Source organism: Aythya fuligula, chromosome 25, assembly GCF_009819795.1.
Source record: "Aythya fuligula isolate bAytFul2 chromosome 25, bAytFul2.pri, whole genome shotgun sequence".
Lineage (NCBI taxonomy): Eukaryota > Metazoa > Chordata > Aves > Anseriformes > Anatidae > Aythya > Aythya fuligula.
In genome coordinates, this window is record NC_045583.1 from 3543172 (window position 1) to 3569588 (window position 26417).

The 26417-nt window shown below is 55.5% G+C and overlaps 3 protein-coding genes across 4 annotated transcripts; all 3 read right to left on the bottom strand.

Annotated features, from left to right (window-relative positions):
• Positions 1–374: 374 nt before the first annotated feature.
• LOC116498674 (gastricsin-like) lies at positions 375–3905 on the bottom strand. The gene is made up of 9 exons (XM_032203012.1): positions 3850–3905; positions 3392–3545; positions 2906–3023; positions 2241–2359; positions 1723–1922; positions 1454–1576; positions 1153–1297; positions 716–814; positions 375–542 (listed from the first exon to the last, which is right to left on the bottom strand). The coding sequence occupies exons 1-9, from the start codon at positions 3903–3905 to the stop codon at positions 375–377; spliced, it is 1182 nt and encodes a 393-aa protein (XP_032058903.1).
• A 2677-nt stretch (positions 3906–6582) lies between these two features.
• On the bottom strand, positions 6583–10320 carry LOC116498817 (gastricsin-like). The gene is made up of 9 exons (XM_032203245.1): positions 10265–10320; positions 9627–9780; positions 8935–9052; positions 8590–8708; positions 8089–8288; positions 7701–7820; positions 7271–7418; positions 6922–7020; positions 6583–6738 (listed from the first exon to the last, which is right to left on the bottom strand). Exons 1-9 carry the CDS (start codon positions 10318–10320, stop codon positions 6583–6585), a joined length of 1170 nt encoding a protein of 389 aa, XP_032059136.1.
• A 7107-nt stretch (positions 10321–17427) lies between these two features.
• FRS3 (fibroblast growth factor receptor substrate 3) lies at positions 17428–26113 on the bottom strand. 2 transcript variants are annotated; one of them, XM_032203334.1, is made up of 7 exons: positions 26039–26113; positions 23917–24049; positions 23596–23684; positions 22889–23075; positions 20757–20918; positions 20200–20357; positions 17428–19400 (listed from the first exon to the last, which is right to left on the bottom strand). In XM_032203334.1, the coding sequence occupies exons 3-7, from the start codon at positions 23659–23661 to the stop codon at positions 18480–18482; spliced, it is 1494 nt and encodes a 497-aa protein (XP_032059225.1). In that variant the 5' UTR covers positions 23662–23684; positions 23917–24049; positions 26039–26113; the 3' UTR covers positions 17428–18479. The 2 variants fall into 2 exon arrangements, with proteins under 2 accessions (XP_032059225.1, XP_032059226.1); XM_032203335.1 differs by lacking the exon at positions 26039–26113 and adding an exon at positions 25037–25152.
• Between the last annotated feature and the right edge of the window lie 304 nt (positions 26114–26417).

The following is a 26417-nucleotide window of genomic DNA, read 5'->3' on the forward strand; positions in this document are numbered from 1 at the left end:
CACTGCCTCCAAGCAGGAGCTCAGGAATTCCCTACGGATAAAGGCTGAGACTGTCCCAGCAGCTGCCGGGGGCAGGCAGCACGCTGTAAGCGCTGGGTTTGAGCAGGGACAGCTCTCCTGCTGCTTTCCCCGTGCTGACTTTGCAGAAAGCTGCCCAGAAGCACGTCACGGCGCTTTGCTTGCTGTCGGAGACACACGAGCCCTCAGCTGGCGCCCAGCAAACGCAGCGCAGAGGCACTTGCAGGTGCTGTGGTTTATTGGCAGCGGGAGACAGAGAACAACCTCACACAGAAACCTTGGAGAGACAGAGGGCACGAAAGGGGTCAAAAAGACCCGTAGGGACCCCACAGCACTCCAGCAAGGCTCGCTGGATTTCACTGCCTCCTCCTCTCCGCCGATGGGGCGAAGCCGACGCGGTTGTTCGCCATGTCGAAGACGGTGTAATACTCCTTGAGGAAGACGTCACCCAAAATCCAGAGCGGCTGCCCGTTCTGGGCGGCCAGGTAGGTGACCTCGATCCCAAGGGTGCAGTAACCATTGCTCTGCAAAGGGGGAATAACGGGGAGTCAGGGCCTAGGAAAGCACCAGCACCCTGCAGCGGGGTGGGATGTGCTCGTACAGGGAGGGAGAGCGCCGCCGTCCCCCCCCCCAAAAAACCCCACCAGGTCCTTTCCCTTCGGGACCCAGCAGGGTGAGGCTGCTGGCCGATACGTACGTTGAGGACGTAGGCAGAGGGGCGCAGCGGGAACGCCTTGCCGCTGATGATGAAGGTGATGGTGGGCAAGCTGCGGATCTGGCTGCATTCAACGGCGTACTGGGGAGAGAGGGGGGCAGGGAGCTCAGGGTGACGGGGAGCTGAAGGTAATGGGGAGCTCAGGGTGATGGGGAGCTTGGGGTAATGGGGAGCTTGGGGTAATGGGGAGCTCAGGGTGATGGGGAGCTCACTTAGGGTGATGGAGAGCTTAGGGCTGGAGCAGCACCGACCACAAGAGGTGCGCAGAGCCCTGGCCGTGCACCAGGCTGCCTCCAGCACCACGCTCTGCAGACACCGTGGTGGTTTTTTTTACAATATATGTTCAAACCCAGGGTTTCTGGCTCACTCACAACCCTCCCCTGCTCCCTGCCCACCTCTGAAGCCAGCCCTGCACTTACCCCATAGCTGGTCTCCTGGGCGCCCACGGCCTGCAGGAATCTGTTCAGGTACTGCTCGGGCACCGTCAGCAGGAACGTCCCCGTGTCCACGATGGCCTGGCAGCCCTGGTTGCACCAGCCCGTGGGCGACCCTCCGATGGCAAACCTGGGGGGAGAGAAGGTAGAAAGAAGTCGCTTTAAGCACCCACGGGCAGCACAGCCCGTCCCGGCTGGGTCTGAAAGCCTGGGAGCCTCCGAGATGCAAAACTCAAGGCTGGGTTTCCCAAGTGGGTGATGCCCGGCGGGGACGAACGCAACTCACTCGTTAATCGCCACCTGCCAGTACAGCTCCTGGGTCACGGGTGCCCACACGATCTCCCCGGTGTACAGCCTCTTGTCCACTCCCCCGAGAATGAGCTCCCCCCCGTAGTTGTAGGTGGGGTGGCTGCGAAAACAGCGGGGTTAGGGCGGCACAAAGCGACCCAGAAAGCCGTGACGCGCACGGATCAGAGGGATAAATTCCTGAGGGAGCAGCGTGGGGACGGTCGGAGGGACACACGCACACACGTGGGACCTGCAGGAGGGTTTTACCGGGAGAAGTAGAAGCTGAAGATGGGCTGGGTGAGCTGGTTCTGCTGCAGCATGCCCTGCAGCACGGTGGGCGTCCCTCCCACGGCCAGCGAGGGGTAAGCCATGCCCATGATCCCGTCGAACTGGGCATAGTAGAAAGGCTCGGAGGGCTCGTTCTTGCTCAGCCCGAACTCCTGGTTTTTGACTTTGATGTTCTGGATCTGGAGGGGAATGGGGTGCCACGTCAGCCGTGGTGGTGCAAAGCCAAAGAGTGCAAACCCGGGGAGCGCACGGCAAGCTCCCAGCTGGTGAAAATAGCACCGGGCACCTGCAAAAACCACTAGGAATCATGCTAAAAAAAAAAAAGATAGAACCCCAGCTGGGTAACTAAAAGGCTCAATAACCACTTTATGCTGCTCCTACCCATCTCAGGACCTGGTTTGTGCAAATCTTGTCTACAAGAGACACGAGACCTGCCCAAAAGCCACCCCCCAGGCTCTTTCCATCGGGGAACTCAGCGGGAGCAGGGCTGTGCCCACCTTCAGCGTGTCGTAGCCCAGCTGCACCGTCAGCGAGCCGCTGCCGTAGGTCAGGCTGTAGGTCCGGCCGTTGTTGATGAAGGTGGAGGAGGCGCTGGGGTTGAACATGGCATGATTTTCTGCGTGAGAAAAGAGGTGAGGGAGCTCCTGGGGACGCCACCGCCCGATATCACAACGGGGGGGCCGCAGGATGATGCCCAGGGAGGGAGCAGGGTGGGCTGGGGATCTGCCCTGAGGCTGTTTCTAAGGAGTTTTGCATCCCTGCTTTGTCTGCATCCCCTCGAGGGAATGACCATGACCCCATCAGGTTCCCAGTGTGAGCTCTTAAATCCCCACGGCTGCCCCGCAGCCAGCGAGTGCCAGTGGGTGAGACCCACGGGAGAGCGGGCACCCACTCCGCTCTCCCCTTCCTCCATCCATGGAGAGCCAAGCACCAGCGCTGTGATCTCAGCACCCTGAGGACACCCGCAGCAGCCACAGAGATTTGGACACCGTCATTAGCCAGCCACATAAAGGAACAGGCTCCGTGCCCTCAGAAAGACCCAGAAAGGCACCGGGGATGCTTTTGGGGCTGCCGTGGTGATTTTTCCCTTGTGCTGGGACTATGCTGTGCTCTGCAGGGGGGGGCTTTGTGCAACGCAAGCATCGCCCCTGCTGGTACTCACTGCAAGCTGCAGTCTGGCACAGGGTGGAGGGCACCCAGAGGTTGGAGGAGCCGGTGTCGAAGAGCACCAGGAAGCTCTGCGGGGGGGTCCCGAGGCTGATCTCCCCGAAGAAGGAGGACTGCGGATGAGAGACACGATGTCTCCACGGCCCCGGGACAGGTTTTCACCTCCCAGCCTCGTGTTGGGACCCAACGCTTTTCAGGGATGCTGGAAAACCCAGGCTCAGCCTTACAGCAGCACAGTAGGAGGGAGGGACTGAACGCCCACCCTGCTTTTGCTCCCAGATTAAGTGACATGAAGTATTTCTTTTGGTGCAGAGAGAAAAGCGGAGATTTTCGGGCTGCTGACTTGGCTGGGAGAAAACTTGTCTAAAATCTCACATAGAAGCTTAAAAAGGAGCGAGACAAAGAAATCTCACGCCCCTGGAGGCCCACGGGCAGACAGCTTGCTCCGACAGCTGGAAGCGAAGGGGGAACCTGTACTCACATCCAGATGGCTGGCCATCGGCTCGTGCACGATGTAGTTCCGACTGAAGTGGTATTTCCTGGCTGTGTCATGCTTTATTTTCTTCAGGTAGTCCTTCAGCACGCCCGCCTCCCTCATCACCTCCCGTGTGGACTTGTATTTCCTCAGCTTGATCCTGCACAGAGGGAGAAATTAAAAAAAAATAAATTAAAAAGCAGGACATCAGGAGGCTGGGCATTTTCAGGTGATGCCTCCTCCAAGAGCCGTGAGCCCTCTGCTCGGCTGCTGGCTGCTTCTCCAGGGTCCCCTCCTAGCCAGGGGCACATCCTGGGCTGGTGCTGGTGCAGAACGATGGCTTATGGCGAGGCACGAGGCCAGATGGACACGAAAACACCTTATCCTCGGGTAGCACAGCACACAGGGGCTACAAACCCAGCCGGGCTCTGCTTGCTGAGCTCTCCCCGCTCCCCCAGACCCACCTCACCACCCCCTCCGAGAGCTGGAGGCACAGCACGGCCAGGACGAGCCACTTCATGGTGCGGGCACCCCCGGCTCCGCGCATCCCCTCTGCAGGCTGCAGCAGCTGGGTGAGCCACCCGGGCTCCCCGGCTTTATAGCAGCCAGCAGTGACCCCCCCCCCTTATCTGCTGACCTCTGTTTTCCATTACCAGAACCCGTAACCCCGGCTTGAAGGGTTTCTTTGTATTTGGGGCCACGAGGAGCTGGGGAATTTTGTGTCCTTAGCGAGGCGCCCAGATGAGAACAGAGCGACTCGCGCCTTCAGTGGCCACATCAAAGCATCGCCATCGGTTAAGGGGCCACTTCTTATCGCAGCGGGGAGAGGAGTTATCAAAAAGTCAGCACGCTGGAGCCGTTTTCTCTCAAACCTGTTCCACCTTGCCCAAAACAAAGGCGCTCACAGCTCGCAGCGCGGGGAGGAACCTCGGGGCTCTTTTGCCTCCCTTTCAGCCACCCCGGCAGACCCAGCTCTGCCACGAGGAGGTTCTGGCGTGGAGGAGCAGCGGGTGCTGGAGCCGAGGCTTTTCCAGAGCTGGTTGCAGGTCTGTGCTGCTCTGCTGCCCACCCAGGGGCTCGGTGAGCCCACCAGGTTCCTTCTCCTGCCCCCTCCTAGGTGGCCTCAGCGCCCTTCTGCCTCCTGCTCCGTCCTTCTCCGCTCTTTCAGCAGCTTCAGAGTCCTTCGCTGCCCAAGTCCAGCCGGTTTCCATCCGCTTTCACACTGGTTAGGACAAAAATCACTTAAAAAAAAACCAAAAACATAAATATATATATGAGGAACAACGGATGGGCTTCATCCTGGGTTGAGAAGCAGGTGCTGTGCTACCTGCCTCGGGGACAGCTAAAGCCCTGCAGAGGGAGAGCTCCTGGGCATGAAGATGCAGCTTCACACACGGGGTCCTCACCCTGGCACTGAAGGTCAGGAAATTGCTGGTTTGATTTTTTTTAATTATTGTTATTATTTTTTTCCCTGTGAAAAAAGAGACCCGCAAACACGGATCTCCCAAACGGCCAACAACCAGAGCAAGTGGACCAAAGCGTTTGGGGTCATCACCTAAATATTTTCTAGCAGCGGGAAAACTGAGAAGTTTTGGATAAAGCCGCACCAATGGAACTTCCTACAGGAGCACGGGTGGCGGTACGTGACCAGGTGACACCGGGATGTCACCCCAGGGCAGTCGGTCCCCATGGGGGCAGCTGAACCCTGTGTCTTTTTGTGACTCTGCCCAGAAGTGTGCGAGCAGCTGCTGAGCACGATGCTTTACCCCATTAAAGCATCCCAGGGGATAACCAGCTGGGGAATCCCGTAGCTACATGACCACTCTCCGTGACATCCAGCATCCCCCCCCTGCTAAAAAAACAATTTGTGTTGAGCTGAACACAACTCACATCCTCGCCCTGCCCCTGTGCCGTCCTGCAGACTCGCCCGCAGCACCAGGACACCTCCAGGAGCCGCAGCAGGGCCTGGCCAAGACAAACCCAGCCTGGAGGGGATGACCCCACAGCTCAGCACCCCGTGCCCCCCCAGGACCCTGCGCCGAGCAGCCCGGCTCCTCGCTGCCCTCCGTTATCTGCCGCGGCGCTCATCCCGTGTCGGCGCTGTGCACATATTTCGCTCTCCCGGGAGCACAGGGAAGCGCGTATCCTTTGCTGGATATTGAGACTGTAGTAAAGCAATTATCTTGTTTGCTAGCAGGATTGATAGAAAGATCAACTTATTAAGATTGGATAAAAGGCAAATTCTGGCTGAAAGCAAAGATCGGTTATCAAAACGTCAATATACCGAGTGTTATCTGCAGGTCCCCATGGGGACTCGGGCTTGCCACCAGACAAAGGAATAAGGTGCCCTCTACAGCACGCACAAACATCCTACTTTTGGCACTTTTTGAGCCCAAAAGTGTTAGATGGGGTTTGTTTGCTGAGGGATTTAGGCAAATCAGGAGGTTGCAGCTTCTGACATCGGTGGCCGTGCATCCTTGCACGGGGCAGCTCTCACCTGCACTGCTGGGCACGGGGCATCTCCTCTCAGCAGGATCTGACCATGTCCCTCTTCTCATTTCTGGTTTCCTTTCCAAAAGCGTTGGTGCAACATCCCAGCTCAGCCACGAGCCGTGCCAGCCCCAGGAGCCCTCCTTGCAGAGCAGACAGCAGAAATCCACGGCCCTGACAGTGCAAGAACAGCAAGAGAGGAGCCATCAGTAGGTGTCCTGGCCACCCCAAGCATTTCAAGCCTGAGATGTTCGTTTGCCTAATGCCTGGCCGCTTTCTAAGATTATTTTAGCTAAATAACAAGGGCCCTTGTGCCCTTGTGCTTGGTTTAACGTGGAGTTTGCTGCTGCTCTGAACAGTCTGCCTGCAGCAAAGTTGGCTGTTTTCATCTGCTCTCATTGAATATGAGATTTCATATTCATATTCTCATATGAATATGAGAATATTCTCAGGCTTGTTTGTACCAAGAACAGGAAAATACACATTATGAAGAAAAAAAAGAAAAAAAAAGCACACGTGCTTTATCTTACTTTTACGGACTTTTATTTCTTTGTAGTGCCCTTTGGAAAGAAAGCAATTTCCAACAGAGCCGTCTAAGTAAAGGGGGTTTTGCAGGGAAGGAGATGCTCCAGCACATGGAGGTGCAAGGAGCTGGGACGCGGGGCCAGGGCGAGCAGCCATGGGGTCAGCGCGGGCCCCAGGGCCGCTCACACAGCGGTGGCAAAGCCCACTTGGTTGTTGCCCATGTCGTAGATGGAGTAGTAGGACCTCAGGAAGACGTCGCCGAGGATCCACAGGGGCTGCCCGTTCTGGGAGGGCAGGTAGGTGGACTCGATCCCGACGGTGCAGTAGCCGCTGTTGCTCTGGTGGGAGGAAAGATCCGTGCTGGAAAGCGCCAGCTCCGAGCTCTCCCCACCCACGGGGGTCTCTCAGCAAGGCTGTGACCACCGTGCCCCCCTCCAGCCACCCACTCTGCCTCATCCCTTGGGGCTCAGACCCCACTGGGAGCAGCACCAGGGATGGGGATGGGGGGCGAGACGCCGTACCTGGAGCATGTAGGCGGAGGGAGGCAGGGGGAAGCTGGTGCCACTGATGACAAAGGTGAGGGTGGGCATGCTCCCGATATTGCTGCAGCTCGCCACGTACTAGGGAGAGAGAAAAGCACGACTGGTTTGTAGCCGGGGGGCTCCACGCATCTGCTGGGACACGGGTGACAGGCTCCCAGCACGAGCTGCCACCCCCGAACCCAGGAAGGCAGATTTTATCAGATCCGTCATTCCCTCCACCGAAATTAGAGGTAAAATGGGATTTCCGATGCGCCTCCAACCCAACTGCCTGCTTGTGACAGATGCACCCCCCTTTATCCAGTCCTCCTGTTGCCCAGCCTGCTCTCACCTGGCCGTTGCCGTCAGCCTGAGCCCCGATGTACTGCATCAGCTGGGTGAAGACCTGAGTGGGGACGGTGAGGAGGGAGGTTCCCGTGTCGACGATTCCCTGGCAGCCCTGGCTACACCACCCGCTGCTCTGCCCACCGATGGAGAAGCTGTGGAAGGAGAAGAAAAACCACTCGTGAAATGCGCCCTGACCTGCTGCAGGATGAGCAGAGGACAGGAGCATGAGAAATGATTGAATTCTGCCTCCACAACCTGCACCATTAAAGGCTGGTTTTCTCTGGTTACACATTAGCAAAGTGAAGATGAGACCCCACAGCCCCAAAACGCCTAAAAGCTGAAATCTTCGAAGCCACCAGAGATGGCAGAAAGGTTCCCCTTGTGGCTGCAGATCTAAGACAAGCTAGAGGCAGCTGGAGAAAGCAGCATCTTACTCTTCAATCCCGATCTGCCAGTAGCCAGCCTGGGTGACGGGGGTCCAGGTGATCTGCCCCGTGTACAGGTTGGGGTCAACACCTCCGAAGACGAGCTCTCCGCCCTGGCTGCCCTCCTGCCTGCAGGAGGAAGGCACAGGGACACACTCGGGTGTTTGCAGCCATCGGTGGCCACTGGCAGCAGCCTGCTGCTAGCCTGGTGCGTGCCAGCAAGAGGAACAGGGAGGGGAAAAGGTTGAACAGGGAGGAGAGCAGGAACAAAGCGCGAATTTCCAGCCCCCCCTGAAGGTTTCACAAGATTTGCAACGACAAAAATAAAGGGGATATTCCTGGAGAGCACGAAGGCTGCACAAAATGGAAGGAAAAAGGGGAAGGGGTGCATCCTTACCCGCTCAGGTAGAAGCTGAAGACGGGGGAATCCAGCAGGTTTTGCTGCAGCATGCCCTGCATCACCGTGGTGGCACCGCCGGCAGAGAGGGAAGGGAAGGCCAGCCCCAGGATGCCATCGAACGGGGCGTACACAAAGTTGGTGCCAGGCTCGGTCTCACTCAGGCCGAACTCCTGGTTGGTGATGGAGAGGCCTTGGATCTAGGGGAGGAGAGAAAAGGGGCAGAGCTCCCCTGAGAGCACAGCCCAGGGCAGCGGGACCCCAGGAGGCAGCAGGACACTGGGCTACGCAGCGGGGCGGCGAGCCAAAACCAGTACAAATACCGTGTGTTACGCACAATAAGAGACTGTTAGAGCCAAGCCATAGATTTTCCCCTTTTTGCTCCCGAGGGGAAACCCCAGAAGCAATCAACCTGCTTTTTTTCCGGGTGTACCCTCTCATCCCAAGGGCGCACGGGGAACCGGGGTGCCCCTCGCTCCCCCCCGCCGCGGTGTCACTCACTGTGACCGTGTCGTAGCCGAAGATGCCGGTGAGGCTGCCCGTCCCGTACTGCAGGGAGAAGTACTCGTCCTGGGTTGAAAACGTGGAGGACTCGTTGGGGTTGAACAGGTTGTGGTTGGCTGGATTGGGAGAGCAAAGCAGAAGGGTGACGGCTCCAGCCAGGGGCTGCTTTTGATAAAACAAGCAGTAAGGCAAGCCCTAAATACAACAGTGGCCAAAAGAAGCACCCCCCAACTTGGCTAGGACCTCTGAAGTCTAGGATCCAAAGGGATCGCCCACCCTCAGCCTTTTTTTTTTTTTTCTTTTTTTTTTTGTCCACCAACCCTTTGCCCAGGAGCTACTCACTGCAGGCCTGGCTCTGGCACAGCGTGGAGGGCACCCAGAGGTTGGAGGAGCCGGTGTCGAAGAGCACCAGGAAGTTCTGCGGGGGGGTCCCGATGCTGATCTCCCCGTAGTAGGACATCTGGAGGAAAGGGGACACTCCTTGCATCCCATCCTCAGCCAACGAACAGCACCAGGAGGTGCGCTTGCTAAATCTCAGCCCCGCTGGCGTTACGGGACGGGGGTTTCCAGCACCGCTCCGTGGGGCTGGAGGGTCTGCCAGGGCCAGTGCTCTGCTCCCTTGGCCATTTACACCGCCTTGCTCCCAGCAAGAGGGGTTAAAACAGCTGCAAAAAAAAATTTAGCCCGGAGCACAGCATTGCTCTTTGCTCGGGCTCTCCCCCCAAGCACAGCTCCCGGTGGCACAGAGGCAGCAGCTGTGTTTGGGAGCTGCTCAGGGCGCACGGAGCCTTCCCTCAGTGCCCCACGAGCTGCTCTGGGTGTGTTTCCAAAACAGAAATCAGTGCACAGCTGAGCAGCTCCATCCGCACTAACAGAAACGTTTCCTCTTTCCCTACACAGCCACGAGAACGGCTGCCGAAATAAACACTGAGCTTCAAGGTCCTACGAGGAACTTCCCAAACGTCTCTCTCTTTTCTCATTTCGGTCCTCCCGTCTCTCCTCTCCCTTAGTTTAAGCAATGAGCGGATACTCACTTCCATGCTGTTGGACAGGGGCTCGTAGATGCTGGAGAAGCTGCTGAAGAACTTGTAGGCAGGGTCGTGGTAGCGGTGCTTCTGCAGGTACTCGTGGAGCACCCCCTTCTCCTTCATGGCTTCCCGTATGGACTTGCCTTTCTTCAGAGGAATCCTGCACGCAACGAGCAAAATCGTCAGGTCAGTGTGGTGCGAAGCAAGCCTCCACCTCTCCAGCTCCTTCAATTTTATTCCTCTATCCATTTTTTCTGCCTCTGTCCCCTGCCTGCCCCATCTCCCGCGGGCAGATTTGCTCTGATCAGCACATCCCTGGAGGGAGGTGACCCAGTCCTGGCCACGGGAAGGGCCCTGGGCGTTGGATCCCGATCCCTTCAACTAATGAAAAATGATTTTGACATCGGGCCTGCCTTGGCCATGACTTCTTGGGATACAGCGAGCTGCACTGTGAAATACAATTTATTATTTTTTAATGTGAAAGCCAACCCAATATAACCATTATCTAAGGAGTTCTCCACAATACTAAGCGCTGGCCCCAGATAAAACCTAAGACCCCCAACAGATTTCCCACCGCCGCCCTTCCTGACTTTGCCCCCGTCTTGTTACGAGCTGAACCACGACCGAGGTTCCTCCTCACTCACCTCAGCAGCCCCTCGGAGAGGTGCAGGCACACCAGGGCAAGGAGCAGCCACTTCATGGTGATCTTCCCTTGCTGGCAGCTTCCGAGGAGACCTTTGAAGCCCCACAGCACACCCTTATATACCCCCAAACGCTCGCTATCTCCCTGCATCAGGGTCCCACGCATGCCTGAGGTTTATCAGTGCACCCAAAATATTTGCACGAGACTTTCCCACAGCGCTAAGGAATATCTCGAGAACTCCAAAGTCAAACACCAGTGGCTAACGCCATTGTACGTGCAAGCTATTTTTTGAAAAACAACGGTGAAGAAAAAAATAAAAGCCGATAAGAACAACTTCTTGGGAATAATCCAAACCTGCAAGAGTCAAGCTCGCTGCTACTCAACTCCTTTGGATTCGATAGGGCTATCAAAGACTTCCTTGAAAGAGAAATGAAAAAGGGTTTCCAGGAAGAGGCTGGAAAGACTAACATGGGTTATCAGCAGTTGTGTTATCTCCTGATTCCATTCCTGCTCTTACCTCTAGCACTTTAGAAAGTCCCAAAATGACCCTGGACGAGAGAAACCCATGGGCTTGGAGAGGAGACTCCATGCACGAAGGATCGCGCTCTTAGGACGGCACAGAAGGCCCTATTAGTGGTTCTTAACTGGGCTCCTGCTGGGGAAGAGCTTTCAGGAGGGATTTCCATGCACTAAGGGATTAAACTGTGCACGTTACCCCACAACTCTCTCTTCTTTGCTATAATTTGGCCAAACAGGCAAACCCACCCTGCACCAAGTGGTGGCAGAACCCAAGGCAAGGCACCGTGCCCAGGGCACCTCGTTCGCACCAGCCCCCAAATCCATCCCACCCCTCCAAACCGCACACTACCCCTGGTGGAAATAGGGCATCTTAAGGGCAGGACTCCAGCGAGCATGGATCTGTGTTCAGCCCACGTTCAGCACATCCAAGTCCAAGGCACCCTCATGCTTTCCTCCTGACGCTTGTCTCGATGGAAGCCTGGTCCACGAGGACCCGCCAGCGATGGCTGTGCCCTAAAAAAAAGATCCTGCAGAAGACTCGGTGGTTTCAGAGCCTCGGCCAAACATTTCTGCACCGAGTTCAGTCCCTCCTCAAACAAATGTGAAGCTATGGAGTTATCCCACAGAGGGAACCCCTGCTCACCAGCCAGCAGAGGTTAGGATAAAGGTATCTGCCTGCGCACAAGTTTCTCATTTTATTTCCCAAATTTATTGCATTTTGCCCTATTTTTTTTTTCTGTTCCTAAAAGCCACGCTGAATTGCTTCCTTTCTAGTTTCTTCAAGCTGTCCAAGAGGATGTTTTTGACCACCAGCAGCAGTGAGCAGGAGCTGCTGCACCCTGGGACACACATTTACCCCTCCCTGGGGCAGGAGAGGTGCTGGGGCAAAAGGAGAAAGAATAGGGCCATGGGGAGCTGTCTGCACCATCAGCCCTCTCCCACTCAGCAGTTCAGTTTAGGAACACATCACGTGCCAAATATTTCATGTCCTGGCTTATTATCAGAAGGACAAAATATCTTTTAACTCAAACATTATCTTATCACCGATGATTGGCACAAACAGCAGCAACTGTTCACCCCCCCCGGCCAAAACAACAGGGGGACAAAAAGGACACAACTGACCAGGGACATGAGGTGACCAAACCTTCCATGAGGAGCTAATTGCTCTTTTATTTAACCTGCATCTCACCTTTGGAGTCCACAAGAGCAGGGACAAGGCACCCGGCTGTGCCTGGTCACGATGGGAGATGCATCATTTACTGTCACCTTTAAAAAATGTGTTTTTAGTAAAGAGGTCGGCTGGGGGTGGGTTACCACCGACAGGAATCGCTCAGAGGTGGGTAATTTCCCTCCTAGAACCGTGACTGAGTTCAATACAGCTGCTTTTAGGTCGAAATAGCTGCTTTGTTCCTTTCTTCTCAAAGATCAAGCTCCCCAAAAAAAAAAAAATAAATAAAAATAGGTTGAACACCTACGTTTACCTGCAAAACTCAAAAGCGAGCGCCCTGAAGGCTCAAAAAGCAGAATTTGGATGAAAAACTCCCAGCCTTTTAAAATTGGAGTTCATAAAATTGTGTTTGGGGGTGGGGGGATTGCCTTTTTGTGCGATCCTGATGGCTGCTTCTGGTGGCGCGTCCCAGGTTACGCACGGGTCATGCAGAGTTTCAGCCTGCTCTGCAGCTGGTGAGGTGTTCACAGCCAAAAAATTCAGGAGAGAGCAGAAGAGATGCTTAAGGTAAAAGCAGTGCTGAGGTAATTCCATCACGGGAGGGAGACCTGGAAAGCAAACAGTGCCAGAAGCCTGGATTGAGCTGCACCAGGACAGCTGGTCCTGAAGACATCGGGCATGCCACAGCCATGCTGCGGGGCCACGGGGGCCAGGGTGAAAAGGGCGAATTGCAGGACACGAGGTGGGCTTGGAGAGGCCACAGACAGGAGAAAGTTGACTTCATCCATCCCGTCCCCCCGCCAAGCAGTCCATGTTAAATAAAAAGGACGCGACCAGCGGCTAATCGTCATATTCTGTTTATTCTGTATACATTCGTAGTGCACGTTAAGGTAAGACATGAGCACTCCTCGGGTCACACAGCACTGCTACTGTTCTTCGCCTTTACGGTTACACCCGGATGAAATATAAAGAGGGACCGAATGGATACCCATAGGAATAACCCGAAGAAGCAATTACACAGCGGGATCAACCCCTCCGCTAAGATCCACCCAGGCCCCGGTGGCCGGAGCCCCGGAGCACCTTCGTTTTTCTGCCGCATCCAAAATGTTCGGTATCAGAGACAGCAGTAACAAGGAACAACACGGAGAACCACGTGGGAGAAGAGCTCGAGATAACACGGATGCATCTGGGTCTTTCGACTTGAAAAATCACATTCACTTAGGAAAGAGAAAACAAATCAGGCCCCTTCTGAAGAATTAACTTTTTTTCTACACCCCGGCTCGTAATTGGCAACTTCAAAGCTCTCGGGATTTCCCCTAATGTATTCAACCTTTGGTCCTGTTTGGTAACAGGAATCTGAACCTGTTTTGCTACCTGCGCGCAGCATTTCACCAGGAGCCACGTTTGGGGGAAAGAGAAACTTCCCAGAAAGACTGGCTGCAGCCCCCTGGAAGCTGAATTTGGACCACGATGAGGCAACAACGTTCATTAACAATCGCTCGTTAATGTTATTTCACAGTCAAAATACGACCCACGAGGGCTGAGCAGCGTAACGTGGAGGGACAGAGGAAGGATTTGGGGAGAAAATGGCTAAGAGAACATAGAGCCGTAGTACCAAGCCCTGCCGCAACGCTCTCCCTCGGATCTCACAGGCATCAGCACACCAAGGAGGTCGCCGCCACCTTCCCCGTTTTGCCATGGTGAAACTGAGGCACGGGGAAAGGAGACGCGGGGCAGAACCCGAGGTGGGAGCCCTGCTGGTGCGAGACAGGGTCCTGGGGATCGGAGGTATTTGGTCGGTAATCGCTCGCTGGAAAGAAAGACAGCAGGAGCTGAAGCTGGGTTTGGGTTTTGTCCCGGAGGACAGCATGGCTTAGGTAAGAAAAGTGACACTTAGTACTGAGACAATCAAAATCTGCAGAAATATTGATCCCTTAACCCTCACAAGCCAGCCTCTCCTTTGCCACCCCCCTCCCTGTAAGGCAGATCCAGCTCACAAATAAGCAGACCACCTTTTCTCAAGGGGAAAGCAGGCACATAAAACGGGTTAAAATTAGAAAACAAAACGAAAAAGCCTCCCACAATAAACAACGACTGGGAGCCATGGGAAGCTCTACACCTCCCAGCAGGTCCCTGGGAAAGGGAAGGGTAGAAGATCTCTTTATGCAGTCACCGGGGAGGAAATATCAGGGGAGAAACTCTGGTTGATTAACTCAGAGCTCAAACAAGAATCACTTAAAAAGGTTAAGTCAGTCAAATCATCGCTGCACAGCAGACAGCTGCTGCCACAGCCGTCCCCTGAACCTCGATCCTACACGCAGAGGACAGCGAAGCAGCACCGCAGCCTCCAGCAGGAGCCACCGAGCAGCAAAGCCCAGGATCCAGCAGCCAGATTCAAGCCATCAGGTCATCACCATTCCCCCTGCCAGCTTCGTTTGGTTGCCTAAACCTCCTCTGAGGAACCAAAGAAAGTCTCAGCAAACCCAGGAGCTGCCTGCACATTGCCCTTTTTCCAGGTCCCCATCCACGGATGGAACAGCCGGGCACGAGGGGCACCAGGCGAGGGATCCACCTGCCTTGCAGAACCAAGCTGGGAATTAAAGGATCTCAAGGATTTGCTCAGCTTCAGGGCCCGGTGCTGGAGAAGGCTTCAGATGTCTTCAGATGTACACAGCTTGTTCCTTTCCTTTCGGACAACTGGGCAGCACCAGCTGGAGGCACAGCGTGCAGCTGGATCATGCGATCTTAAATCCAGATCTGGGGACGCAACCACAAAGGGTGAGGAGTTCTGCTCTGCGAACATCTTCCCTGCGGGGGGAGAACCATGGCTGGTGGGACAGGAGGAGTTGTTGGCAATCCCTGGTTTGTTTCCCATCCAGGTGAGCACAAACGTGTCCGTGCACTCCTTGGGAAAGCCCAGCGAACTCGCACGTAAGGCTCAAAGCAAGACCTGCAAGATCCATCCTTGCAAAGTGCCACAAGGAGACGGCACAATTCAGAATTTTCAACCAAAAGAAAACCGTAAGGAGGAATGACTCCAAAGGGGTCTCAGGAGGGATCCCTACTGCCCAATGCTCAAATCAAACTGAAGGAATGGAAAAAAAACACCAAACGTCCCGGCCTTCCGACCTCGTACCGATTTTAACTCTGCAACCGTTTCAGGTCTGACCACTAGAGGAAGCTGCGACACTGGAGAGCTCCACACAGGTGGAAACACCAGGGAGAAACCCAAACTAGTGACATTTCTGCTCCCGGTGCCCCTAGAACTTCTGCCTCAGTGTTCAAACAACTCTGGTCTGTTCTTGCACCTCCACACCACCCGCAAAACTGAGGTTTAAGAAGTCATGAAAGGGTCCGGGTCACTTAACACAGATATTGCTCTGGTGAAGTTTTCCAGAAAAGCGAAGAAAAATGAGAAAAATGACTTGCACGCGGACCTGACGCACACCCTGAAAGCCATAAACGACGGGTTTCCTGCTTGCCCACATGAAGTTTCCTACCGAGTTGCTTAAACATTAAACAACCCCCCTGCTAACGACGGGCTGCGAGCGGCTTTTCATCCCCGAGGCTTTCCGGGGAGGTGGCGATAGCGCAGCGTGAAGCAGAGGATGGAGAAGCGAGGTGCCCACTGGGTTACGATTCTCTGAGAGCAGCCAGCATCAGTTCTTCCTTAACGATGAGAAAATGCATCTCTTTTTTCCTTCCTCCTTAGGTGCAGCTGTAAAAGGGGTGCGGGAGGCTGGCGGGGACCGGTGGGCGCTGCGCACACACTCAGCTGCTGCCCAAGGCTCTCCTCGCTGCTTCTGATGTCCTCATGAGGTAGGGGAGCTTGGGGATTGCTGGAGGAGGGCAGGAGGCACAAGGCAGACAGCACAGTTCGTCAGGAGGACGTGAATGGCAGCAACCCAAACAGCAAGGGCAGCTTTCCCCAATCCGAAGCTAATTCGAGCCACGTAAACAGCAGCCCGGCCCCTCGGGGGACCGCAGCGAGGAGCCCCCAGCAACGCAGCCGTGCTCGTCCCGACACCTCCAGGCACGTCCCATCCCTTGGGGACACACAGCCAGGTCAGGGGACACCACAGGGAGCAGGAGGTGCCACCAGCAGGTGCCCCAAGGCTGAGCAACCCACGAGCCCTCACCCAACAGCGCACACCCAGCCTGCAGACCTGGCCCTGCCACCATGCTCCACATAAATGTGAGATATTTCATCCTTTTTTAACCTTTCTGGGTGAAATCGGGGAGTGTTTTGTATTTCCCAGCCGGGCAGTGATGCTGTTGTGAAGGCAGGTTCATGTGGAGGCTCCCAGAGCACCGCGCTGCGGGGTCAGAGCCGCTGGAGCTGTCCCGGGGACAACACCGACAGGTTAGACACTTCTCATGTAGAAATTAGAAAAATAATTAGAATTATTTAAGTAGTTTGGTTAAGGCTTAACGCAGTTAACTTTAATACATCGAGTGAAACAATTTCTTCTCTCGCTTCCTCAAATGGAAGTTTGATAGGTTTAGGGGAATACATTACTTGTCCTTTTCCCTCCACATAAAGTCACTTGGCACACATATAAAAATAGATGACTTGGGTTTCCTTTCGGTTATAAATCACTCAAGGGTTGGGGTGGAGAAAAGAGCATACAACAAGCATGAGAACTTCCAAAAAAAAGGAAAAATCACTGAATTGAAGCCTGTGGTGCACTTTGAATTTCTAGTGCAATGAACAGGTCGAGGAATCCGTGCTGTGCAGACGCAGGCACGGCACCGCCCGGCCTTTGATGCCTTTCTGACCCCAAAAGGGTCCCGTTTCGGCGTGACATTGCAGCACGAAAACCAGGCTGAGCTTCAGAAACATGGAAATTGAGCCCATGGACCTTGCAGGTTATATGGCTGGCTGACCAGGTCCTGGCCCCTTTCACACCGGAGGCTCTCTGACTTCAAATCAGAAAGCTTTAGGAACAAGGACACGGCGAGGCTCAGAAAATGAGCGCTCCACCCCTCAGCTCGCATCCCAAGGAGGAAGATGAACACAGAGAGCAGAAACGTGGGCCTGCAAAGCGACCCCAGGTGCTTAGAAGCAGCTCGCAATGACAAAGTGATCCGGGGAGGGACTGAGCTGCAGCAGGTCGCCACGCAGAGGGGCGGTGGCACGTCCCCACCCAGAGAGGAGCACAGACCCTACACGGGACCTCAAAGGGCGGCCTGACAGCTCAGCTCAAGCTCAGCCCCGGCGTCAACAGAAAAACCCAACATCAAAGGCCACGAGTTTACCCGAGAGCTGAAACTCAGCCCTTCCCAAGGCTGCAGTTGTAGGAAACGCGCGGCACGCTCGCTGGAAACGCAGATCAAATATTTCTCATGGGCCCAGCCAGGCACGTGGGTGGTGGAAACGTCTTTGATACGACTCCAAGCTCGGCTGCCTCGCAGCTCTCCTCGCGCTCCCACGTCTCCCCCACCGCTTCCCTCCCACCCACCCGCCCTGCGGCAGCAAATCCCGGTTAAAAAATATAAAATTAAAAAAGAAAAAAAACAAAAAAACGATTCCTGGCTGCTCTTTTCCCCGGCCACAGCTCAGCAAAGCCACCAGCTCTCATCAGAGACCCCAGGCACAGCGCGTGGAGCAAGTACGCTTTGTATTGGCACCGGTTTTTGGCAATTTACCACTGGGAAGGCAAAAGAGCATTTAATAAATAAATAAATAAATAAACGAATAAATTAATCGGCAAGTCAACAGCACTTCTGAACAGCCACCAAAAAAGAACCCTTAAAAATCAAAACAGTGTACGGTACAGTTGAAGGCTTCTATCGCAAACCTGCAATCTCTCATCCTTGCAGTCTTCCCCTCCTCTTTTTAAGCAGGGTGTCTTCAGGAAATGAGGTTTGTGTGATCACAGTGTCTGTGTCCATGGCTGTGTCTCCTCCTCTACTAATTTCTAGAGTCGCCCAATTTAAATCGAATCTGGGAAAGGGCCAGAAGGACGAGAAGCTTCTGCGAGCTTCAAGGAAACAGTGCAGAGGGAGGAAGGAGCAAGCTGAGGGGGGAAAGACTGCAGCATGAGCTCCCATGGTGTCGGGGACCACGGAAAGCACAAGGCAAGAACCAACTCTGGAGTGGCCTGACCGCAGAGCTTGCTGCCCCCGGAGCTGCAAGGTGTGAAATCCACGGCAGATGAGCTTGATTTGCTGTGGAGCTCCCCCAGCACCTCGATTTTGGGACCACCTGCACTGCCCACGGAGCTGCCGGGAGGTCAGAGTTAGCCCTGCCCGAGGTGGTGCCCGCACAGCACCTCCTGCTGCCACCTCCTGCCCCTCCGTTCACCTCCAACAGCAGCTTCCCACATCCCGTAAGGCTTTAGAAAACAAACTATGCGGGAGAGACGGGGAGGGGAAGACGGACGGACAGACTAGCCTTGACATCAGCTGTAGGACCCATCCCATGACACCAGGAAACGGGGTAACGGGGAAGCAGAGGGCGATGGCGAATGGAAGCCACACTGAAGGGCAGGGACCAAAGCCACAAGACAGCGCTCGGCAGCCCCCCTCACAGAGGCAGGTCAGTGCTGTTATGTCGGGTTTTCCGTGAAGTCCCGTCGTCCCTCGGCAGGGCCCTTTGCAAATTGGACATGGCTGCTGTCTTTTTGAGGTCAATGATGGCGTAGGAGTCCGTCCGGCGGGCTTCGTGGGCAGCGGGAGGCGCGGCACAGGGGGCTGGGGGCTTCGCGTGGCCTTTTCGAGGCTCAGCCTCCAGCTCCACCTGGATGTAGTTGAGCTGCCGCGGCTGCTCCAGCCGGGGCCGGGGGAAATCGAAGCTGAAGACGTTGGGCACGCAGCCCCGACGGGGTTTGGGTAAGAAGCTGCCTCGCCTCAGGCTGCCGCCCCCGTGCAGCGCGGCGCTCTCCGAGTTCATGTAGTTCTGCAGGGGATCCTCCTCGCCAGCCTCGGGGTAGCCGTTAGGGGAAGGCGTCAGCACGTCCCCGGCGTCCTCCTCGCCCCGTCGGAGAGGCTGGCACTCCCACACCGGAGGCAGCGAGGGCAAGTTCTCGTAGTGCAGCAAGGCAGCTCTGCGCTGCGAGCAGCCGGCCGAGCCCGCGTCCTCCCGGGGGACTTTCAAGCGCCCGGCCCGGCAGAGGGACGAGGTGGCGGGGGGCAGCAAGCCGTTGACGTTTTCGTAGACGCACTGGGGTGAGGGACACTCACCCTCGCACTCGTTGTTGTTGTTGTTGGGGGCGCAGAAGTGGGTCCTGCACTCCTGGGGGTGCCGAGAGATGCGCCTGTAGTTGGGCGCGGGGCCCAAGACGAATTTCACCTCCCCCGGCTGCAGAAAGACCTGGGGGTTGCGGTCTTCGAGGGAGCAGCTGCGGTTCCTATGAGGGAAAGGAGGGTGGGCTTCAGGCAAGGAGTGCATACAGTGTCGGCCCCTCGGCTCCTGATCACCATTGGCCGTGTTCACGTAGGTGTGGGACTGCAAGGAGAGAAGCAGAGGGACAGTGAAAGGAGAAGAGAAGAGGCGAGGGCGAAGCAGCCGCCGGGAGCTGAGAAAGCGACAGGAAAAAGTGATGCTGAAGGAGATGAAAAAAAAATAAATCAGATATTGGAAAGATTTGGGGAAGAAAAACAAAAGTCATTTCTGGATTTGTGCACCGAGGGAGAGAAAAAAAAAAGGAGTCCGACTGCAGCAGATACACATCATCTGTTTCACACTGGATGCACATGGTACAGAACAAGAAGCAAAGCCACCCGAAAAACGTTTCCTTCAGCTCCTTACACGGGATATATGGCAGCACTCAGCCCTACACAGGCTTCTCTGAGAGCAGCTGAGACAAGATGAATTACGGAGGGAAAAATCATAATTTCTAAAGCTGAGAATAAAGAGCTGAGCGTCAAAAATTAAACAAACCTGAACTCGGGCACACATTTACAGATCGGTTTAGGGGTTGCAGCGATAGCTGGTGGATAAGGAAATACGAGACTCACAAGCTAAGTGCTGCTGTTAAATAATTGTCAAGTAATGAACAGATGGGGAACGAGGAAGCCCGTCAGCCCACCTCAGTGGTGTGCCTGTTTTGGTGAAGCATCAGAGCAGAAGTCTCTGAGACCAAAATGAAGCAAAAGAGAAAAAGGATGGCGAAGAGACAAGGACCCCTGAGGGCCCTTGAGTAAGGACCTTGAGCAGGAGTAAGAGAAACCAAGAATTGCACAGGACTGGAAGCAAATCGAGCTCATTGCTCGCAAACAGCAGAATTTAGGGCATCCGTGTTTACCTGCTCATCAGGCCCAATGAGGGCATGAGTGGAGTCTTCACCCACGGAGGAATGCCTCAGGCTGCTCACGGAGGGGTGGCGGGCTGCTGAGTAGGACAGGGGTTCTCCAGAGAAGCTGTGAAATCCATTGGGAAATCCTGGGACGGTGTAACCCAGACCTGGGGAAGAACAAAGACACAGAGCATCAGTTTGATACAAAAAAAATGAGTTGACTGCGTTCTCACAGCGAGCTGGCCTCTGCACTGCACTCTCTAAATCAGAATCAGCTGGTCTGGGGAAGACGAAAACCAACCAAAGGGTGACAACCTGGCTGACTACCCAAGGGGTTTGGTTTTTTTGTTGCCATTTCCCTGGGAACAAAACACCACATCACAGACAAGTGGGGCCTTAAAATAAACCCACTACACGGGGCGCACACGGGCACAAAGACACAGGCCAGCAGCGAGGCAGCGCTCGAGAGAGATCCGTGCCCTGCCAGGGGCACTTTGGCACGAGCCATCGCAGGCATCACCCGTGTCTCTGCGCCTGCTTCTCCCCGCAGCCCAAAGGAGCCTTACTGCTGGGTGCCTGGGGGGTCCGGGAGAGGTCCCGCTCGGTGGGGTGAGTGTTCCTGGTGATGACAACCGGCTCCTCCACGACGTTGATGCTGTTGCACTGCATCAGGTCCTGGAGCAGGTTAAAGATCTCCTCCGCTCTGGAACACTTGAAGGCAAAAATCCCTGCGGAGTAGCGGGGAGGAGGGTCAGAAAAAGAAGAAAGCAATCCTGCTTTAATCAGAGAAGACATAATTCTGCGCTCTAAACGAAGGGGAAATTTGGGTTTCTTTTGCTGGGTTTGACAGAATCAACCCCTGCAACTCACATTCACAGGAGACCTACCGGTAACTCGGTGGATTAAAGCATCATCGCACCAAATGGTGCGTTCTTACAACCAAGATAATTGAGGCACAGCGAGTGCCTCAATTATCTTATGGCACCCAACCCTAGATGAGCAGAGGTGTGAAAAGGGACAGCTAACAGTCTTGTTTCAGCTCTCATCTTCTATTTTAACTCGCTTGGCACCCTGGCCAATTCTCGCTGCCATGGGAAAGTCTGTCCAGCAACTGGTCAAGGCTGAGCTGGGCCCTGTGGGGTGTGTACGGGAGGGAGGGCTGAGCACGTAATTTCAGAAATGCATCAAATTCAGAAGTGTCTCCCCAAACAAACAGCCCAAACCAGAGCTGGTGTGTGCAGAGCAAGCCAATCCCAGGCTGGCACGCACACGCACGCACAAAAGCCATAGCAACGAGGACGGCATGGCAACAGCTGCTGCTACTCCAAAGAATAATGTTTAAAACATTCTGGCCAAAAAAAAAAAAAAACAAAAAAAACAAACAGCTATTTCTGCCTTATATAAGATGAGGAGCGGCACCAGGAAGCAATCCTCCAAATAAAATTAATGCAGCAGAAGAAATCCTACAAGGAAAGGAGAACTCATCACAGCACAGTGCCATCCCTCTCACTTCTGGCTGCATTAAGACCGATGAGTAAGTGTGCGTCTGCTAAAAACGTCCTAGGATACGAAGAGCAAACAGCTTTATCACCGCTCCCCGGGTCTAAATAAAACCCAAAAGCACCGACAGCAGAATTCTAATCCCCGATGCTGGAAAAGGCAAAACAGACGACCGCAGACAAGCAGTTCCCATCGCTGGCACGCGATGCCAGGGGAGGAAAGCTCCACTTCCATAAATCTGAAGCAGGAGCATACGGCACTACAGATTTGTGCAGTGCTCCACAGACACCGAACAGTCGTGCAGAGTCCTTTTGGATAAGGAGTTTACCAACACGTTAATAGAATGAGGAAACAAACTTTTTTTTCCCCCCCTTCTCCTGGGATGCATACGCCAGGAAAACGCTCAGCTCTTTAAAAGCAAGAGACAGACTGGTGGGGGAACTCGGAGGCACCAGAGGAAAACTGGAGCCTGCGCCCGGTGCTGATGACTTGGCACACAGTCCTGGGTGACTCACTTCCCTCTCCTATGCACAGCATCCCCGTGCATAAAATCAGCAAAACGCACCAGTCCCTTCCCCTCTACATTGCGGAGCGCTGCCAGACACAAAATACAAAGCAGTCAGGAGGAGCAGCACCCGCCAAAGCAGAGAGATTGTGGTGAAAAGCAAACGGCGTTGAAACAACTGCTGCTACTGAGGGGCGCTTGAGAGCGCTGTGAAATAATCGGGTACTAAGAGGGGGCTGGAGAAAGGTGCAGCTGATGTCCCAGAGCTAAAAGATGCTTGGCAAAGCTTTAGTCTTGCAGAAAGCACTTCCCAGCACTGAAAGACGTCCAGCAGCCCCTCTTACCATGGCTGTGCATCCTTTGGAGCTGACCAGGTACCTAATACTCTCCCTGACATTAAATGTGCTCCATCCAAGGGAGGCTTGAGCTCGGTCCTGTTTCACTAATTACCTCGAGTGCAAGCACAGCAGCAAAATGAGTCCATGAGATTTATGACCAGGTCCAGAGCTCTCATTAAGTGTTTTAATTGGGAGGATCGACTGCATGTGCATGCCCAGTGGTGTTCTGGGGGAACAGAGGCTGCAGAAGGACCTGTGGATTTGTTAGATGGGGGAATTTGGGAGCATCGGCTCAGCCCTGGCTGCCAGGGAGCAGAAACCTTGGAGCTCCTTCCCCCAGGAGACGAGCACTCACCCTGCCCCGTCTGGCAGCGGCGGCCGCTCTCGAAGGAGAAGAGGTTGGAGTCGTAGCCGTAGCGGCGCAGGCAGAGGTAGGGCCACCGGACCGCGTCCCGCTTGTGAGTGTGCAAGATGAGCTCCGTCTGCGTCAGCTCCATGATCCCAGACCCCAGCTCGTTGCCTTCATCGTCCACGTTCGTTACCTGCGGAGGCCAGGCACTGCTCAGCTGGAAGCTCAGGGAGTTGACACGCATTAAAAAGCAAACGGCCACCCACAGAGATCCTCTGATTCCCATGGATTCCCCTCCAGTTCCCCAGATGACTTTATCTCGGCCGAGAGCATGAATTCATCGCTGGCACCAGGCGCCAAGGCGGCAGCCCTGGAGACTGTGCGCTTGGCAGTTCAGCTGATGTGCCTCAACAAAGCCACTGGAACACAGCCCTGAGCAATAAAAGGTTTCTCTCCAGCTCTCCATTTCCTTGCTCAGGCTGAGTCTCAGCGCAGGGGAAATTTCTGCTGCAAACACAAACAGATTTGCAGCAGAGGATGCTTAATAATAATAAAATAAATCAGCAGCGTGTTTGCAAATCTTATCAGCTGAAAGACTTATCTGCAGGAGCAGAGTTTTTCTTTACTTTCATGCCTGGAGCCCGACCCACGCTGGGCTTTGCTAGCAGCCAGCCCTGCCAGATTCTGCAATGGGGCTGGGGTCCAAAACCTACCTTAAATTTGCTGGGGTGGTTGTCTGGGATGCTGTCTCTGCACAGACAACTGCAGCAGCTCCCCATGACGTCAGCAGGAGAGGTAATCCCTGGGGAAAGGCCACAAACCAGAAGACAATCACATTTCCAAGCCAACTCCTCCCACCCCCCTCCCAACAAGCAGCATTCACAGCCTGTGCCTTCCTCCCCCCCTCTTCACACAGCTCGGTGTGTCTGGATCTCAAACGTTGGTGCTTTGAGAGCTTTGTGTTCCTCGATTACTAGACACCACGTAACACAAGCCTAATAAAAGCCTAATAATAATAACAGCAGCTTGCTTACCATTAGGCAACTGTTTGGGTGCTTTTGGAGGGTGAGAAGAAATTCCCACTGCTGTCCCTCTATCTCCTTCGGGACTTCATGGCAAGCAGGTGTCAGTCACCTAGAGCACGAGGGAAACTGCCCCATCTTCCCCCTGGAAAGGAAATTAAAGTGAAAGAGATCAGTAAACCAGGGGACAATAAGCACGGAGGAAAGTGTCACTGAATTTATCCTCAAATATCCCAAGGAAAGGAAGGCACGTGTTGGTTTTTTAATAGCTACCTGCACTTGAATGAATACGGGGAATAATTCAGCACTCGCTGCTCCTAAAACGCACAGCAGGCTTAGAGCAGGCATCAGATGTTCAAACACACTTTGCACGGTGAGTGTAAATCATCCTGCTCTGCTAGCTGTGCCAATTTTCTAACAAACTTATCAAGAACTCAGCACAGACACTGGGCTTGAAGACATCCCAACGGGCAGAGAGCAGCGAGTGCTTTCAACGCCGAACTTCGGAAGAAATACCAGCTAGAAAACCTAAAAACGAGACATTTTCCTTCTTGGCTTTGGGACCCTAAGCAGGAGAGGTGAGGACAAGAGGGATTGCACACATCTGCTGCTTAGGAGCATGAAGGCGTCTTCATCCGATGGAAAGCCCTCAAGGGTCTGAGAACAATTGGCCTTAAAAGCAAGTAAACACAGCAGCTGCTCTGTTTTGGACTACAAAAAGCAACAAATGCCCCAAAACTCTGCTACCTGCTAACAGTAAGTGCAAGCGTGAAGCATGCAGGAATGGCACGCCTAGCAGCGAGGAAAAAAAAACGGGAATTTTGGTGTAATCTTGACACCAAAACACAACCTGGTCGACCTTCCCGGGCAGCTCCGGGTCACTTTGCCTCAGCCCCGACACCTCGGGAGCTCCCCGCTGCACCCAGACCCCGCAAAACCCTCTGGAGGGGCAGAAGGGCCACGGTTTGGGTGTGCTGGAGGAGCTCGGGTACCAACTCAGCGGCTGCTTCCTGCCCCTCGCTGCCTGCGGGCACCCCAGGAGCAGCAGCACCTCGAGCCCTGCACCCAGAGGGGACTGACCCCAGGGTTGGAGCAATAATTCAGCAGCAGGTTCCTCTCTGCTCTGCCTAACCTGGTCAGCGGGGGCCTCGTCCTCTACAGCCTCTGCTCTCCTCCTCCCATATCATCAGTAAAAAAATAAAACCCTGTAGAAAACAAGTTATTTTTGCCTCCTTCTTCTCCATTCCCCTCCAGTTCCCCCAACACCCGGTTCTCTCTCCCCTACAGGGGCTCCTGGCTGGGGGCCTGATAACGAACAAAAATTAATTGTCAGACCTCCAAGGAGGTCCCAGCCGCCGACCCCAAACCCAAACCCTCCCCAGCCCTCGGGCAGACCCCAGCCTGGGGACAATGCGCCTGCCCCCAGCCCATGAAGCCCCCAACTGGGAGGGCAAGGGGGAAACTGGGGAGTTGGGGAGGGGGGCAAGGGGCAGTGCAGGGGCAGCATGGAGGGGAGGGGGTGGAGGGCTGGAGGGGGGGGGGGTCAGGAACCCTGGGGGGGGGCCAAGACCCCTGGGGGGGAGCGCAGGATCCCGGGGGGAGGGGCCTCAGGACCCCCAGGGTGGTGTCAGGACCCCGAGGGGGGTGGGAAAGACCCGCGGGAGGGTGGCTCAGGACCCCTGGGGGGGCTTAGGACTCCCGGGGAGGGGGTTCAGGACCCCTGGGGGGGGGGCCAAGACCCCCGGGGTGGGTGCAGGACCCCAGGGGGAGGGGGCTCAGGATCCCCAGGGTGGTCTCAGGACGCCGGGGGGGTGGGAAAGACCCCCGGGGGGGGATTCAAGACCCCCGGGATGAGCTCAGGTCCCTCGGGGGGGGGCTTCAGGACCCCCAGAGTGGTCTCAGGACCCCTGGGGGGGTAGGAAAGACCCCCGAGGGGGGCTCAAGACCCCCGGGGGGAAGAATTCAGGACCCCGGGATGGGCTCAAGACCCCCGGGATGGGCTCAGGTCCCCCGGGGGGGGGGATTCAGGCCCCCAGAGTGGTCTCGGGACTCCCAGGGTGGGCCCAAGACCCCCGGGATGGGCCCAGGACCCCCGTGGGGGCCTCCCTCAGCGCCCCGCGGAGCCGCTCTCTACCTGAGGCGCTGCCCGGTTCCGCCGTCGGGGAGCCGAGGCCCGTGCCCGGAGCTCGGCGCCGCTCCCCGCAGCCTCCTGCCGCCTCCCCCCGGCCCGGCCCGGCCCCTGCCCGGCCCCCCGGGCCTTGGCTGCGGACCGGGACCGGGCCGGGCCCCGCCACCGCCTCCGCTCCCCCCCCACCGCCAGGCCCGGGCCGGGGTCCTCCGGGAGCAGCGAGTTGAGCGGCCGCCGCCTAGAGCGTCGCCCGCTGGGAGGACCAAAAGGGGAGGGGGGGGGAAGGAGGGGAGGAGGCCGCTGGGGGGCGCGCGAGGGACGCGGCGCTGCGGGAGGGGGCGGGGCTAAAAGGGGAGGGGGAGGGGCTATGGGGAAGGGGCGGGGC

Bases quoted from the DNA above. Each gene is read 5' to 3' on its own strand.
- LOC116498674 (XM_032203012.1), bottom strand. From the start codon at position 3,905: ATGAAGTGGCTCGTCCTGGCCGTGCTGTGCCTCCAGCTCTCGGAGGGG. The intron at 2,360-2,905 runs GTGAGTACCAGC...TTTCTCACGCAG, and splicing joins GTGCCAGACTGCAGCTTGCA to AAAATCATGCCATGTTCAAC. The intron at 815-1,152 runs GTAAGTGCAGGG...CTCTCTCCCCAG, and splicing joins CCCAGGAGACCAGCTATGGG to TACGCCGTTGAATGCAGCCA.
- LOC116498817 (XM_032203245.1), bottom strand. From the start codon at position 10,320: ATGAAGTGGCTGCTCCTTGCCCTGGTGTGCCTGCACCTCTCCGAGGGG. The intron at 8,709-8,934 runs GTGAGTAGCTCC...CTCCCAATCCAG, and splicing joins GTGCCAGAGCCAGGCCTGCA to CCAACCACAACCTGTTCAAC. The intron at 6,739-6,921 runs GTACGGCGTCTC...TCCTCCCACCAG, and splicing joins CCTCCGCCTACATGCTCCAG to AGCAACAGCGGCTACTGCAC.
- FRS3 (XM_032203334.1), bottom strand. From the start codon at position 23,661: ATGGGGAGCTGCTGCAGTTGTCTGTGCAGAGACAGCATCCCAGACAAC. The intron at 20,919-22,888 runs GTGAGTGCTCGT...GCTACTCCGCAG, and splicing joins CCGCTGCCAGACGGGGCAGG to GGATTTTTGCCTTCAAGTGT. The intron at 20,358-20,756 runs GTAAGGCTCCTT...GTTCTTCCCCAG, and splicing joins GACCCCCCAGGCACCCAGCA to GTCTGGGTTACACCGTCCCA.